Genomic DNA, 14,271 nt, shown 5'->3' on the forward strand with positions numbered 1-14,271 from the left:
CTGTAAACATACAATACGTCTTTACCATTTGTGTGTGCTTGATGTATGTAGAGGGAAAAAAACAAGGTTAACTGAAAAAGCTTGATTGTTTTCCTGTTCAGTTCCTTCATCTGCATTTTTAAGTGTTTCTTTTCCTCTATGAACTATATATTGTCAATTACCAAGCCATTGATGGATCTATATTCTTTGCAGCTCCTTGTTTCGGGCTAAAATGTGGCTCAGGCCCCTCAATCTAAACAGCTATTTCCAGAAATAATTGGTAGTCACAAAAGCCTAGGTCCTGCGATGACTGACAAACACAATGTAAAGGATTAGAATCAACAAACTGGCAAACAGACATGTGATCCATGTGCTGAGGCTTGTACTTTCTTGCAGAGCCATTCTTATAGGTCAGTCATCTGTCATGTCCCTAAAGATGATGAGCTACCAGTTGAGCTGGCACTTTCAAGTCTGGCTTTGACTGCTACTGTCAGTCACAGATGACAGCTAGCTGTAACATCCACTGTATAAAAGATGGGCTTTTTAGTAGGGCTGAAAAGTGCAGTATAACCCAGAACATTAAATCACTTCACTTTCTTGCATGGCACCTATTTATCAGTGCAAAGACTTTGCCACCTTTTAGGGTGAATCAGACCTCATAACCCATGTTCTGTTGAGCACAGATACTGATGCCCAGGTATGAGTTGCTCCAGTGAAAATGAACACTGTTGCATTGAACGTGGAACGGACTGGCAACACCTTATCACTGGAGCAACCATTCTGATCTACTACTGGTGGAGGGGAACCTGGGCCAGGTTAGTGCACGTGAGGACACCACTCCCTGGTTTTGCTTTCTAGGGCCTACAGCAGACCCATACTGTTGGAGATGATAGGACTAATTATAGCAGGTTGGTGATTCCCCTAGTCATGCTGCAACTGGGGGCATTCCAGACGCGGGGTATATCTTGTGACTGGACCACACACCACCCAGAATGAAATGCATAAGTGTATTAATGAAAGGAGGTGAAGTAATCATGTACTGATATCACATGGGCTTTGCTAATATGAATTTTGTTGGAAGCATTGCCTATTTGAAAATGGATAACCACTATGGACACTTCACTTGTAGGGTATACTTCCTTTGCAATACACTCACTCATTTTCTACCGCTTATCCGAACTGCCTCGGGTCACGGGGAGCCTGTGCCTATCTCAGGTGTCATTGGGCATCAAGGCAGGATACACCCTGGACGGAGTGCCAACCCATTGCAGGGCACACACACACTCTCATTCACTCACACAATCACACACTAGGGACAATTTTCCAGAGATGCCAATCAACCTACCATGCATGTCTTTGGACCGGGGGAGGAAACCGGAGTACCCGGAGGAAACCCCCGAGGCACGGGGAGAACATGCAAACTCCACACACACAAGGCAGAGGCGGGAATCGAACCCCCAACCCTGGAGGTGTGAGGCGAACGTGCTAAGCCACCGTGCCCCCCTCGCTTTTGCAATACAGACTTTACTATATTGGTAACGTTGCCTGCTTGTGGCCCCAAAATTGGTTTACAAGACCCTGCTTCCTGCTGTTGCTGTCCAAACAGTCAATAAAAGTTAGTTATGTGTCAGCCTTTGCAGTACACCTCAGCACTGTAGGCGCCATCTCAGTAGGGTCCCCTAGGTGGATTACTACCAGCTTAAAAGGCACCTCTGTCCACAAGTCCCCTAGTGGCACAACATGGTATTTTGTTTGTACAGGATGGACACCAAACCCCTACCGCAACTCTTCAAGGAATTTTGAGGTGTTCCTCTGTATGCACTCTGTACTGCAGCTACTTGGGCCATCACTATAAATTTTCTACACATTCTACAAGGTGAACATCGTTCTCTCAGTAATATGAGGTCAGTGTTAATCTCCTCAGGCAGTTCGGATGCGTCGCCGGAATCATTGTAATCCAGACTCACTGCTAATTTATTGCAAATACCATTGCAAATAATGTTTGCATCACCATATGACATTGCTGCAAGATATAATCCAATATAATCCTATAGCTAGCCATGTGAGTTCTGTTGACATTTATACACTGAGTGATGACATATATCATGTGACTAAACCAACATGGTATTTATGCTTGAATTAAACGGCTGTCAGGCCTCACATGCTGTAAGGCTTATAAAGGCTGAGAGGCTTTCAAAAGGCTATCAAATAAAAAAAAAACATCTATACCTACAATTTTTTTTTTTTACAAATATTCTTAGGCAGCTAATGAACATAAAGTATGTTTGTCATGTTTTTATATTTACTTCCAACTCTAACTAGCTCTCAAACATGATAAACGACTGAGTGTTCTCCAAAAACTAGCTTTTAGCACCAAGTGCTGTTCAAACCTCTGAAGGACATTTTTGAGTTGATGTAGATGGGCTCAGCACACACACACACACACACACCAGACTGAAAGCATAACCTCCATAATCAGGCTCTTCAGGCTTAATCACTGAATACTCGCATTAGGTCATAAATGCTTTGTTTATTTTTTGTAGTTAGTTTTGGTTCCCATACATGAAACATTTTGGGCAGGGGGGAAAAGCAGTCTCTGGAATTGATCTTTTTGACATTTAATAATAGTTTTGTTACTTTCTAATTAAGAGGATCTGCACAAAATTACAGCAAAGAAAGAGAACATGAACACACAAAAACAGAGTGAGGCTAAAAGGCTTATCTATTAAAAAAAAAAAGGTAGCTGAATGTTGGGGAGGTGAGGCCTGATAGTGAAGTTCAGCGTTTCATTTAATTCAACTACTGCTTTAATCTACATTTTCCATTGCTAATAAGCGTTATATAAAGAGTGTAGACGTGGCCTGTGTATACATTTACAGCATGTCAGGTATACACACATTTTACAGAAACTCAACCGTTATGATTTAGTAATGTAGACTATTTTACCTCCAAAATCATAAAATATGTATCTTTTCGATCTTACAGTCACAGATTTCAGGATGTATTGTTGAAGCTCACAACCAAGGAGAGATTCATATATATAGAAATATTGCTTCTTAAGGAATCAGATAAATGTACATATTTCATCTCATTTAAATAGTTCTAAAACACAATTTGGCAAACCGCACCATTTCAGTCCCATAGCTTTATAAAATTCCATACATTTTCTATAGAAATCATTAAAAATACTGTGCTTTAAGTTTTTGCTGTCATACTCTAGTGTAAAATAATCTCTATTTAAAAAGGGTCGACACAAAGCAGCGTGACTTGGGCAGCAAATTTCAATTCCGCTCCCAGCAAATAATAATAATAATAATAATAATAATAATAACAACTCATAGTAGAACTCTAAAGTCATTCACTCATGGTCCATCTGAAAATTCACACACAAACACACACTTTTAAAATATTTCTGGGATGGAATGAAGATGAAGGAATGTTTAGAAAAATGAATCTAAAATGAATCTAAAATCACATTTGTTCTGTATCTGGAGACGTCTGGAGAAATCTCTCTCTCTCCCTCTCTAAGGCATTTCCTCCACATGGCTCCAACCTCTATTTTTTTTCTCCCCAGTATGTCCTGCATTTCCTGTCTTCTTCCTTTATTTCCTGTATACCTTTTCCTCTTCCTCCCCTACCACTCTCGCCCTGTATTTCTCCACCTCTCCCTCTCTCTCTTTCCAATCGTTCTTTTTGATGTTTTGTCTGTGAGAAGATGAAACTGGTGACTGAATCTCAGCACACGCCCTACTCACTCATACATAAGAGTTTAAACATTTCCTCTAGTTCTCTATCTTTTTAAACAGATCAAACAGTAAATATGGTCACATTGGTCAAAGTATCAAAATATAAAATCAGGTTGTTCATGATTAACAATCAGATCTCTAATAATGACAATGAGTGTTTTTTTATTTATACTGTGCCTTTCCTTACACATACGCTTTACAAGTTTAAAAATAGACTCTGTGTATAAAGCGGAGCAATGCTTTTATGGCAGGTTCGGCTTATATTGAGGAAGAAAGATAGCGAAGAGCAAAAGAAAGAAAGTAAAGATGAGAAGAATGGAGTAAGACAAATGAGGAGACAAGTAAGTGAAGGAGTGTTGATTGTTGATGAAAAGACAGAATATAAGGAAGAGACAAATACAGCAGTAAGAATATCTCTCATCACTTATGTAATGCAAGAAGATTACGAATAAGAACAGAGGACGATACAGAGAATGGATGAGATACAGTTAAGGCATCGTAAGATCGTAAGGGCGTATTTGTTCTGATAAAACTGGACAATTTACTAATATAACTTCATCTCCTGGACCGACACAGTGTGGGGTCAAACCAAGCCCGATGTTCGTCGGCTTTCAAAAACACGTTCACCTCTTGTTACTTAATGTAAAAAGATCTTCACCTCTTGTTACTTAATGTTTTGTGTTTGTCCAGCATTAATTTCTAGGATTTAGACCCTTTAAATGGTGGGATAAAGAAGCCTTAAAGGCTCATTGGCTGTAATATTTGGGGGAATCCTTAATAGACCGTACACAAAAACCCACAATCGAGTGTCTGCTGTCCAAAGAAGTCACTTCATTGTTTTAAGAAAATAACTAAATGAATCCATGCAATCAGAATTATGAAGTGAAAGATATGAAAGAAAAATAAAAGGAAAAAGAGAAGAGGTTTTGGCGAGAAAAAAATTGAGGGAGATAGAGAAAGAGAAAAGAAAGGAAGGAGGAGGAGGAGAAGTGAGAGACATGGACACCGACAGAAGTAGGGGGATTGTCTCACACCAAATACATAATTAGTAAATAAATCATTCGGACGGCTACAATTCTAGAAATCTATTGCGATAGCGTGATTGTAAATGAGAGAGTCTGTCTAGAAAATATAAAGGAGGAGTGGCACACTTTTGATTCTGAGTTATTCCGAACTGATAAATCCACCCTTCAGTCACAAGGAAGACAAAAAGGAAAAAACACACACACATCACACATTCACACAGGAGGGGCTGCTACACTGGAGTTCCTGTACTGATATGATGTGTGTGTGTGTGTGTTTACTTGTCACTAGGCATGTGCCGGTGTCAGTTATCACGATATTCAGCACGTGGTACATCATCATGGATGACGATTAGGTGTACGAGAGTTTGGGGATGTTGTACTCCGTGTCCTGTTCTGAAGGCAGCATGAGGATAGATGTCTTCTGCTAATTTTAGACGAAATTGAAGAATACAATTGCTTAATTTTGTTCAGTGGCCATCGTGAGCAGGACTGGGGAATATCCCTCTAGCAGTGTTTTATATATTTTATATATATATATATATATATATTCACTGCTTGGTATGGCTGCTGAACCAAAGCTTATCAAAATTTAAATAAACAACATGAAAATAAAGTTTTAATAATAATCAAATATGAATAGTTCAAATGATAATAAATTGTTGATCCTGATTATCGTGATACTGAACACTAGAAGCGGCTCATGCCCAACTTTTTTCTCAGAGTTGTCTGCAGATCACAAACCACCAGTGGTATATATGACAAAGTAAGTGTGTCATGGAAGTCTTGAAACAGGAAGAAGAATGTTATTGGCTTTTCTATCTTGTTAGCCAGCTAACTAACCAGACGGGATTTTAACTAAACTGGTGAGTAAGATCAGTAAATAAATAAATAAATAAAAACACATCTGCATTGCTAACTCTAGGAAGGGAGAAATTCTGTCAGAGTTTCTGTTATATTTCTATTTATGTCATACGTTTCTACTCTTTAGCACTAACAAGCACGGCTCTGCAGTCTGTAGATAGACTCCCCTTTTTGGCTTGGGTCTCAATCACACACACAAACACAGACACACACACAGAAGTGAAGAAAGGAAAAGAAAAGAACAAAGTGACACATCTTATTTGTTCCAGTGTGTGTTTGCTGCAAGTTAACCGCCAAATATTTTTATAGTGATGAAATATTTTTTTTTCTAGCAAAGATAGAAAAAAGCCTCCAGCTCAGCTGGCGATCTGAAAAAGTCAGAGTGGTCCCAAATGAATCAGAAGTGTTTTTTTTTCTCACACACTCGTTCACACGCTCGGGAAGGATGTGTAAAAAGCGAGTGTCCTTACTGATAGTCCTTCCTGCTCAGCATTTGTGTAGGGAGAGACAGAAGGCAAGGGAAGAAAAAGTGCACTCGTCTTTGCTTTATCTGTCCATCAGCAGCTTAAGCGCCCTCTCGATGTTCATGCGATGGCCGACCCGTGTCACTCCCAGATCGATGAGGTCGTCTTTTTGCAGGTTTGGCAGGTGAGATCCCTCGATCTCATTCTCCATGAAGGCGTCTCTGTGTTCGGCCATGTTGAGGCTCTCCAGCCAGTCAGCGACGTCGTGCTTGGACCACAGCAGGACGGGCTTGCTGGAAAACGGCTTGGAGTTGGATGAAGATGAGGACGATGAGGACGAGTGCAAGAGTGAGAGAGGAGATGCGGAGCGGCTTCCGAACAGGCAAAGAGGCGGGGTCGGAGCCGGAGAAGATGCCGGGCCTGGTGTGGAAGGGGTGGGGCTTGTTGCAGAAGGAGAGGTGACTGAAGGAAGGATGGAGGGAGGAGTAGATGGAGTGGTGAATGTTAGAGCAGTGGAGCGCTGGGTACCTGAGACAGAGGGAATGGCAGAATCCCTGAAGAAAATGAGAAAGTGAGATATATAGAGAGAAATGAGAAGAGAGAGAGAGAGAGAGAGAGAGAGAGAGAGAGAGAGAGAGAGAGAGAGAGTTAATCCACAGTAATTGATCATTGAGAAGAAGAAAATTTGAACACATCTTGACGCTTATCACGGTTCATCTCATACCTTATTTATATGAATAAAATAAGAAAATGTTACTTTTAATCACAATGCTTTTTTATCTTTGTAATTGGCATTACAGTTAGACATTATTATTTTACATTCTCCTCATCTTTTTTGTTTTTATTGTTCTTTGAGAAAAACATCTCCACACACTCACACTCTTTCATACACACAAATAATCATTTTTGGTAACTACACATTAACAATGCAAAAAACCTGGATCCTTATCTTCAACTACTTGGAATGTTTTGTTTACAAAATATATCTTACAATAAAAATACAAAAAACATTATGTGGAATCCTGTTCCAACGGTAAATTTTCCGGCTCTAGGAAACCAGGATTATGTCCTGAAATCCAGTTTCTGGTTCTGTGTAGTTTTACATGTTCTTCCATATCCGTGTAGGTTTCCTTTACATTCTCCGGTATTACATTACCCATACTAAGCTGCTCCTTTGTGCAAATGTGGATGTGTGAATAAATACTGCAGTGGATTTCTGGGATACACGCCGCATCCACAACAACTGCTTTATATCTGTCCATCCATCTATCCATCCATCCATCCATCCATCCATCCATCCATCCATCAATCCTCTTTACTGCTTATCCAGGATTCTCAGGGCAAAAGCGAGGTACATCCAGGAAATGATGCCAGTCTATCACAGGGTACAATCACACACATGCTCGCACATCCATTCACACACTACAGACAACATTACAGATGCCAGTCAGCCTACAAAGCATGTCTTCGGACTGGTGAAGGAAACCACTGAGGTACAGGGAGAACATACTGCTACTGTATATATACGTATAAAATCTCAATATAATTATCATGATGTTGTACTGTTTCTTGGTCTTTATTTAAATGTATATGTAAAAGCATAAGTATGATATTGACCATGTTAACCCCTTTGTACAAAATGTCAGATGTTCCACATGTCTTATCTTATATAGCCATAACATTAAAACCTCAGCAGGTTAAGTGTTTAAATAACGTTGATAACCTTGTCACAATGGCAAGTGTCAAGGAGTGGTACATTCAGCAGGATAATGCTCCCAGCCACACAAGGCTAACCTACACAATATTTAATCAAACATATAACCAGAAGTAAAAAACTGTTAAAGGGATTTGTAATCTCCATATACAGCCACTAGAGGGAGGAGTCACAGTGTGTCACTGCATACAGCAAAAGCCTAGGGTTATTAAATTCCAAATCAACACAAATCAAATCAAAGGTAAATAAAATAAAGGACGAGGACTGACCTGCTTATGTGTGTGAAGGATAACAATAAACATATAGATTGGGTATATGAGATTTTACTACTTGCTGAACGGTCATTTTTGACCGAGTGTGAAAGAGTGTGAAAGTTCATCATATGACAGCTATGCAATGTATACAGTCATATATAGATGAAGATAGATAAAAAATTTCCTTTAACTATACAATTTTGGTGAGCCTGTACTACAGTAGCCTACGATTCCTGTTCAAAAATTGTGCACAAAATTGTGAGCTTTTGATTTGTGTTCGTAACCATAAAGTAGAACAATGCAGCACATGTAAAATAAATAAAAATAGAATGGTGTACAGTTACTGCCTTTGCAGAGGGATAGCCTGCACTCATCAGAAGGCAGTTAAACATGTAAAAATGTAAGCACCGCAAAAATCTTCATCAAGCATCAAGTAAACTATATAATATTATATTTATTCAAAATGTATTATCAAAATGCTGAAAGTGGTGAGCTCACCAGTGACTTATTATTATCTCATTTATAGAGTAGCTGAGGGTTAAGGCTTTGCTCAAGGGCAACGTTGTGGTCCTGGGATTCAAACTGATAACATTCTGTACGACGTCTTGACCACTGAGCTACCACTACCTGTGTATATACCATTTATATTACATGTAAATAAGATTGTCTCTCACCTGTTTGTAAAGCTCCTGGGTCCTGTTGGAGAATCAAGGGAATCACCCTGTTTTGGGGATTTTTCCTTATTCATGTGCTGCAGGATGGAGCTGAGCTCACTAATAACATTTGCCTTAGGATCTGGATTAGATGAGGGGGGGCTGCGGAGGTCAGGACTTTCCCTCCACAGCTTAGAAGCTCTCTGCGTTGGTGTTTTGGGGGGCTCTGATTGTGGTGGAGGAGGTGGAGGTGGGGGCTGATTGAAGGATTCGGGACTCTCCTCAATCAAGGGGTCCCTGTAAAGTGCATTGCTCTTGATGATGGGCTTTATTTTTGGCTTGGGCGGCACAGGGGGTCGGTCCACCAGGAAGACCTGCCCGTCTGCATAGACTGTGCAGGTGTCCAAAGCCTCACTGCCTTCTGAAGACAGTGTTGAGATGCTGGACACGGTAGAAATGGTGCTGGTGGTCTCTAGGTGGGGGTCTCCGCTACTTCGGCTATCCATTTCTATTCCAGAGTCCGTGATTGGCTCAAAGCTCTCAGAAGGTGGTGGAGGGAAGCTGGAAGGGGGGATGCAGTTTATTATCCCAGGACGTTTCAGTTCTGCATTGATGGGTGGAGGAGCATGGGGGTGGTATGGGGGTAAAGGGCCCCCTTGTACACTGTTTTTTCTCTGCTTAAGGATCTCTGCTACTTGGTCTTCAGGAATGTCAATACTGTTGGCAAACTCCAATGGAGGTGGTAAAGGTTCAGCAAATACAAATTCCTCATCAATATCTACAGAGGCCAGCGGTGGAGGGGGGATTCGGAAAGGCAGTTTGATTGGTTCATCCACTGATCCACCTAATGTGATACTTTTTGTTCGGGATGGGGCAGGTGTCTGGGAGTTGGGAGTTGAAGGAGTTTTGGAGTCTGAGTCTCTAATTTCTGTGTCCAGTTGAGGTGTCATTTCCTCTTTCGCTTCATCATTTACATTATTTTCTTCTGTCTTCACTCCATCCATTGTGTGCACCATCAACAATCCTGCTGGCTTCTGCTGTGATTTATCTACAATTTCATCCACCATGTTCTTTTTTTCCTCTTCCTGCTTGCTATCTTTTGTACCTTCTGCTTCATATTTAGACTCTGTTCTCTGCCTCCGAAGACCGGCCCGGCCTGTGCAAACAGATGCAGCAAATTTGGCCTCAATGCCTGAGCGAAGCTTGGTATCAATAAACAGGGGTTGATTGATATCTGGTTTGTGAGGCTCCAGCTTTGGGGAAACTGGAGGAGGCTGTGCTTGCTCTTTTATAGCTCTGTCTCGGGCTGCCAGAGCCAAAGCTAATGGGGAATTGGGATCAAGAGCTTTACCTGTAACTGGGTGTAGATATCCTTCACCATTGGTGCTATAGGTCTTTATTGTTGCTGGAAGGCTTACCGGACTGTCCAGATCAGGGCAGTTCCTTGTTCGTGTGTTCAGAGGTTCACGTACAATCACAGGTTCAGGGGAGTTAAAGTCTGTCACATTGCCCCCACCACCACCCCCACTTCCTCCACCTCCTTCACTCTCACCTCCACTTCCTTGTGAAACAGTAAGCAGCGAAGCAGGTGGTGCCATGAATGTCCGAAGCCCTTCATCATTTGCAAACATTCCCTCATCAATAGACTTTGAGTGGTGCAAACGAGGGGTTGGAGTGGGCATTGGTAAATCCTCATCCCCTAAATCTGTGGAAAGAAATGCAGGTGAATTCCTACGTGCTTCCAACCTTTTTTCCCGGTCTCTTACCGCTCCAGCAATAGCAGCAGCAAAGGGATTATTTATATTGAGTGAATCCTCAGGTCTCAGCTGGCCTGGATGATCCAAAGTGCTTGTCTCAATTTCCATGCTGCTTCCCTGACTACTTTTTCCACTGCTGCTAGTAGATGGTTCTTTGACAATGATGGTGGGTATTGGAATGGAACAGGTCTTCTCAGGACTATCTTCCACATTTGGCTGCTTTACTAACATCCCTTTCCTTCGTGCTGGCTTGGCTGGGATATAAGTGGCCTTGTTTCCTACTTCTGAATATGGGTTCTCTGGGACTGAGGCTCTGTTTCGATTTCGGGAATTGTGCTGGTTTGATATGGAGTTTGAAGTTTCATACTGCTCTGAGTTTTGTCGCAGAAAACCACCTCGACCTCTATTGATGGTGTTTGTACTTCTGTACCCTCTGCCTGCTTGGGGTTGCATAAAGCCAGGCTGGTTGTTGCTATATACTCGGCTATTGGGGGCAGTGGGGCTGAAAGGGGGTGATGGAGGGGAGATTCCTGGTGGAGGTGGAATGTCTTCAGATGTATCAGGCATTGAAAGGCTCCGTGTGAACTTTAGCAATGGAGGAGTCAGGAACTGCTTTTCCTCTTCCGTAATACCTAGACAAAATAAACAGGGCATATGTTATTAGACTAAAATAAAAAATTAAAATCTTTACTAAATAAACAAAACTGTCTCAGTCTATAAGTTTATAAATAATTGCATCCAAGGGCCTGACATTCCATAAGTTAATATTCAAGTTAGCCTGCTCAGACTTTTTATACTTTTCTAAAATCACTATTAACAATTAACAACACTGCTCAGGAGACACAAGGTCAGTTGTGTAATTTAGCTTGGCTAAAGGGTAAGTGAAACTTTATCTAATTCAAAATGCCTTTCAATGCTTTGTGAGGCATTTCCTAGAACATACATATACAGTACATGCATCTGGTCTTGGCCCAGTGGCTATGTTAGGTCTGATAAGAAGTGACATCAGTTGCATAATTCCCTGCCGTAGGCCATATGGTCAGAGAGGAATTTGAAGGACCATGAATAATACAATTATCACTTATTAAAATGCACTTTCCAGTTGTATAATTACTTCCGATAGCTCTGGCAAAAGAATTTGAAAGGGCAAGAAGATCAGCCTAATTAACGATAACTTAATAAACTAAGCTCCGCTGGCGAGACAGAACCTGTTGTGTGATAGAAATGTTATCTGGCCTGGGAATAGCAATCAACAAGTGTAAAAATAGAGCCACAGAAGATTTTTGGGTGAATAAAGTATTTGTGCCATAAATCAAGTACATGATTGACCTGGCATATAGTGGCATTCTTCAGCTTCTAATATCAATAAAGGATGGACTTCCAAGGCTCTTACAGAAAATATAAATAAATGTTCTCTCTCGTGAAAACTCTACAGGTCTAAATGCTATAATTAAAAAGTGGCTTTATTTAAATTAAAATTTTTGTCTCTGCTTAGTTATAAGACAAGAAACAACACGTTGCAGCTCTGTATGTGGTGATGTAAGAGCAATAAAAAGAAGAAAGTTTGAGACCTCCAAAAAAAAGTTCTATTAATACGTTATTCTAACATCTGAAAAACAGAGTTAACAAGCAATTGTGAACAAATGCCTTTATAACCATTTATAAGCCTTTATAACTGTGCATTAAAAGTGTTGATGCATGTTATGTTACAAACGAATCTCAATCAAACAGTATATTAAAATGTTGTTAAAATGTTACAACAATGAGTACATATACATATTTATTACCCATAAAGACATAATACACATTTATATTATTTATTATTTATTATTATAATGTACCAATATATTGTAAATTGTAATAAAATGTTATTACATGTTTGCTTACCAATGGACTTTTGTCTCTTTATTGTTCCCTTTGGTACACCCAAGTATGCCCCCTGTGGTCCGCTAGGAACGGTGGGAGAAACAACAGCTACACCTTGTCGTTCATAAATGGCCTGCAAAATAGATTATAATCATTCAGCATCAAAAGTACATAAAGATATATATTCAGACTCACCCCAACACACAGAATTCTACAGCTTATCACTCTGCATAACCTGTACAGTAAATATGGTGTGTGGTTTGGAATGCATTCAGTGCACTCATGATGGTCAGGCATTTAATTCAGTATGATCTATATAATGAATAAAGTATATGCTTTGTGACACATGTAATGTGATTGTGCTTATGTGGTCTATATAGTGCATATAATGAGTAGGATGTGATTTTAAACACTTTTAAACACAGTGGTAATAAGATAAGATGCAGAATTACGTTGAAATCAGTAGGCGTGACCAAGCAGCGGCTGGAGGGGCGAGGTTTAATGGTGGCCACTCTCATGTCCACTGAACCATTGTCCCTTGCGTTTTTCTGGGTTGGAGGCACTTCGTCCACTTTATCTATGACAGATGAAAAACACTTCACACTGAAAAAACAGAAGAAGGATATTCACAACTTTTGACGCCTATAAAAGGAAAATCTCCATGGTGCCAAAAGCTGATAATTGCATTAATCTTTTCATCAAAGGATGATTTTAATGAAACTAAAAGAAATAATAAATGTACAATAACAAAAAAGACTCAGAAAATACAGCCCTCAAAGCCGTGCATGCTCTGTAGTATTTTGCAGTGGGCTTTAGCCACCGCTGCCGAGCTGCATGCGAGCGATTCACTTTTTTTTTTTTTTTTCCTTTTTCATTATGTATTCTTTTGTTTTCTGTTCAAAGCCTCCATGCATTTTTGTGTGATTACTTAGTGTGACTTGAAAAACAATCCTCTTCTTCAGACCCTCAACATTAGAAGACTGAGTATCTACACAGAGATGGGGAGAGAAGCATGATTTAACCCATACACGCTTCTACAGACTCTACATATACATAGATTTACACTCTCTATATATTCTACACATACCTGCATGCTCAAATGATTAAAAACAGGCATTTAGATGACAATTAATTTACAGATGAACCCAGATAATGTTATATTTTTATGCATTTTTTAAATCAAATCAACTGTTCTTCTTACAATTCTTGCCATTATCAACTAAAAATGAATTATTTCATCTGGCCAGTTTGAATTGGGCAGGACAATATTGGGAGCAGGTGATGTACAGTAAGTTCATCAATTGTATGAATCAGCCACAAAGCATGAAGTGACTTCTTCACTCACTCTCACAACCTCTTCATATAAATTGAATCTACCTCTTATTTACCAGTCTGTATACACCATTTTGCTCCAAGTTTCTTCGAGTCCTTTTTGGAATGATTTTACATTTTTAAAGGCGCTGTGCTTGGAACCATTTCTAACTGGAAATATTTAGATCAAGGGTGACAAAACAAAGAAGCCTTTAGGGTGATACAGTAAATGCACCAAGAACGCATATGTTCTCATGGGAAATTGAAGAAGACATGGCAATTAGTGCTGGTGGTTGGAAGATGATAAGATAAGGACGGTTATATCCACTGCTGGTAAATGCAAGTACACCGTTGCACCAAGTCCAAAGTGACAATCCAGTTGTCTCTGAAGTAGTGCTCCTTGCAATATGACTATACTATACTAATAAGTACAACTTTCTAAACCAGCTGGAATTTTCAAAGCATCAATCAATTAGTTTCTCATTTTGGTGCTTGCAATGATGTTTCTATGTGCAGTCCAGCTTTGTTATATTAAATAACAGCACAATGCTGCTACACATTTCCAGCCACTATTATGCAGAGCTACTTATATTTAAACTCATCTTATACACCTGAGCCATAGAGGGTAAAGGGCCTTGCTC

General features: G+C 40.0%; 1 protein-coding gene across 1 annotated transcript in view; it reads right to left on the reverse strand.

Annotated features, from left to right (window-relative positions):
- Positions 1-2,489: 2,489 nt before the first annotated feature.
- Positions 2,490-14,271, reverse strand: part of LOC132851036 (SH3 and multiple ankyrin repeat domains protein 2-like) — a 112,786-nt gene continuing 101,004 nt past the window's right edge. Inside the window, exons 20-23 of the mRNA XM_060877606.1 lie at positions 12,772-12,896; positions 12,341-12,452; positions 8,718-11,085; positions 2,490-6,629 (exon numbers count right to left, since the gene is read on the reverse strand). Coding sequence (XP_060733589.1) covers positions 6,158-6,629; positions 8,718-11,085; positions 12,341-12,452; positions 12,772-12,896 — 3,077 coding nt within the window. The 3' untranslated portion in view covers positions 2,490-6,157. The remainder of the gene's footprint in view (positions 6,630-8,717; positions 11,086-12,340; positions 12,453-12,771; positions 12,897-14,271) is intronic.

The sequence above is a fragment of the Tachysurus vachellii genome, chromosome 9 (genome assembly GCF_030014155.1).
Source record: "Tachysurus vachellii isolate PV-2020 chromosome 9, HZAU_Pvac_v1, whole genome shotgun sequence".
Lineage (NCBI taxonomy): Eukaryota > Metazoa > Chordata > Actinopteri > Siluriformes > Bagridae > Tachysurus > Tachysurus vachellii.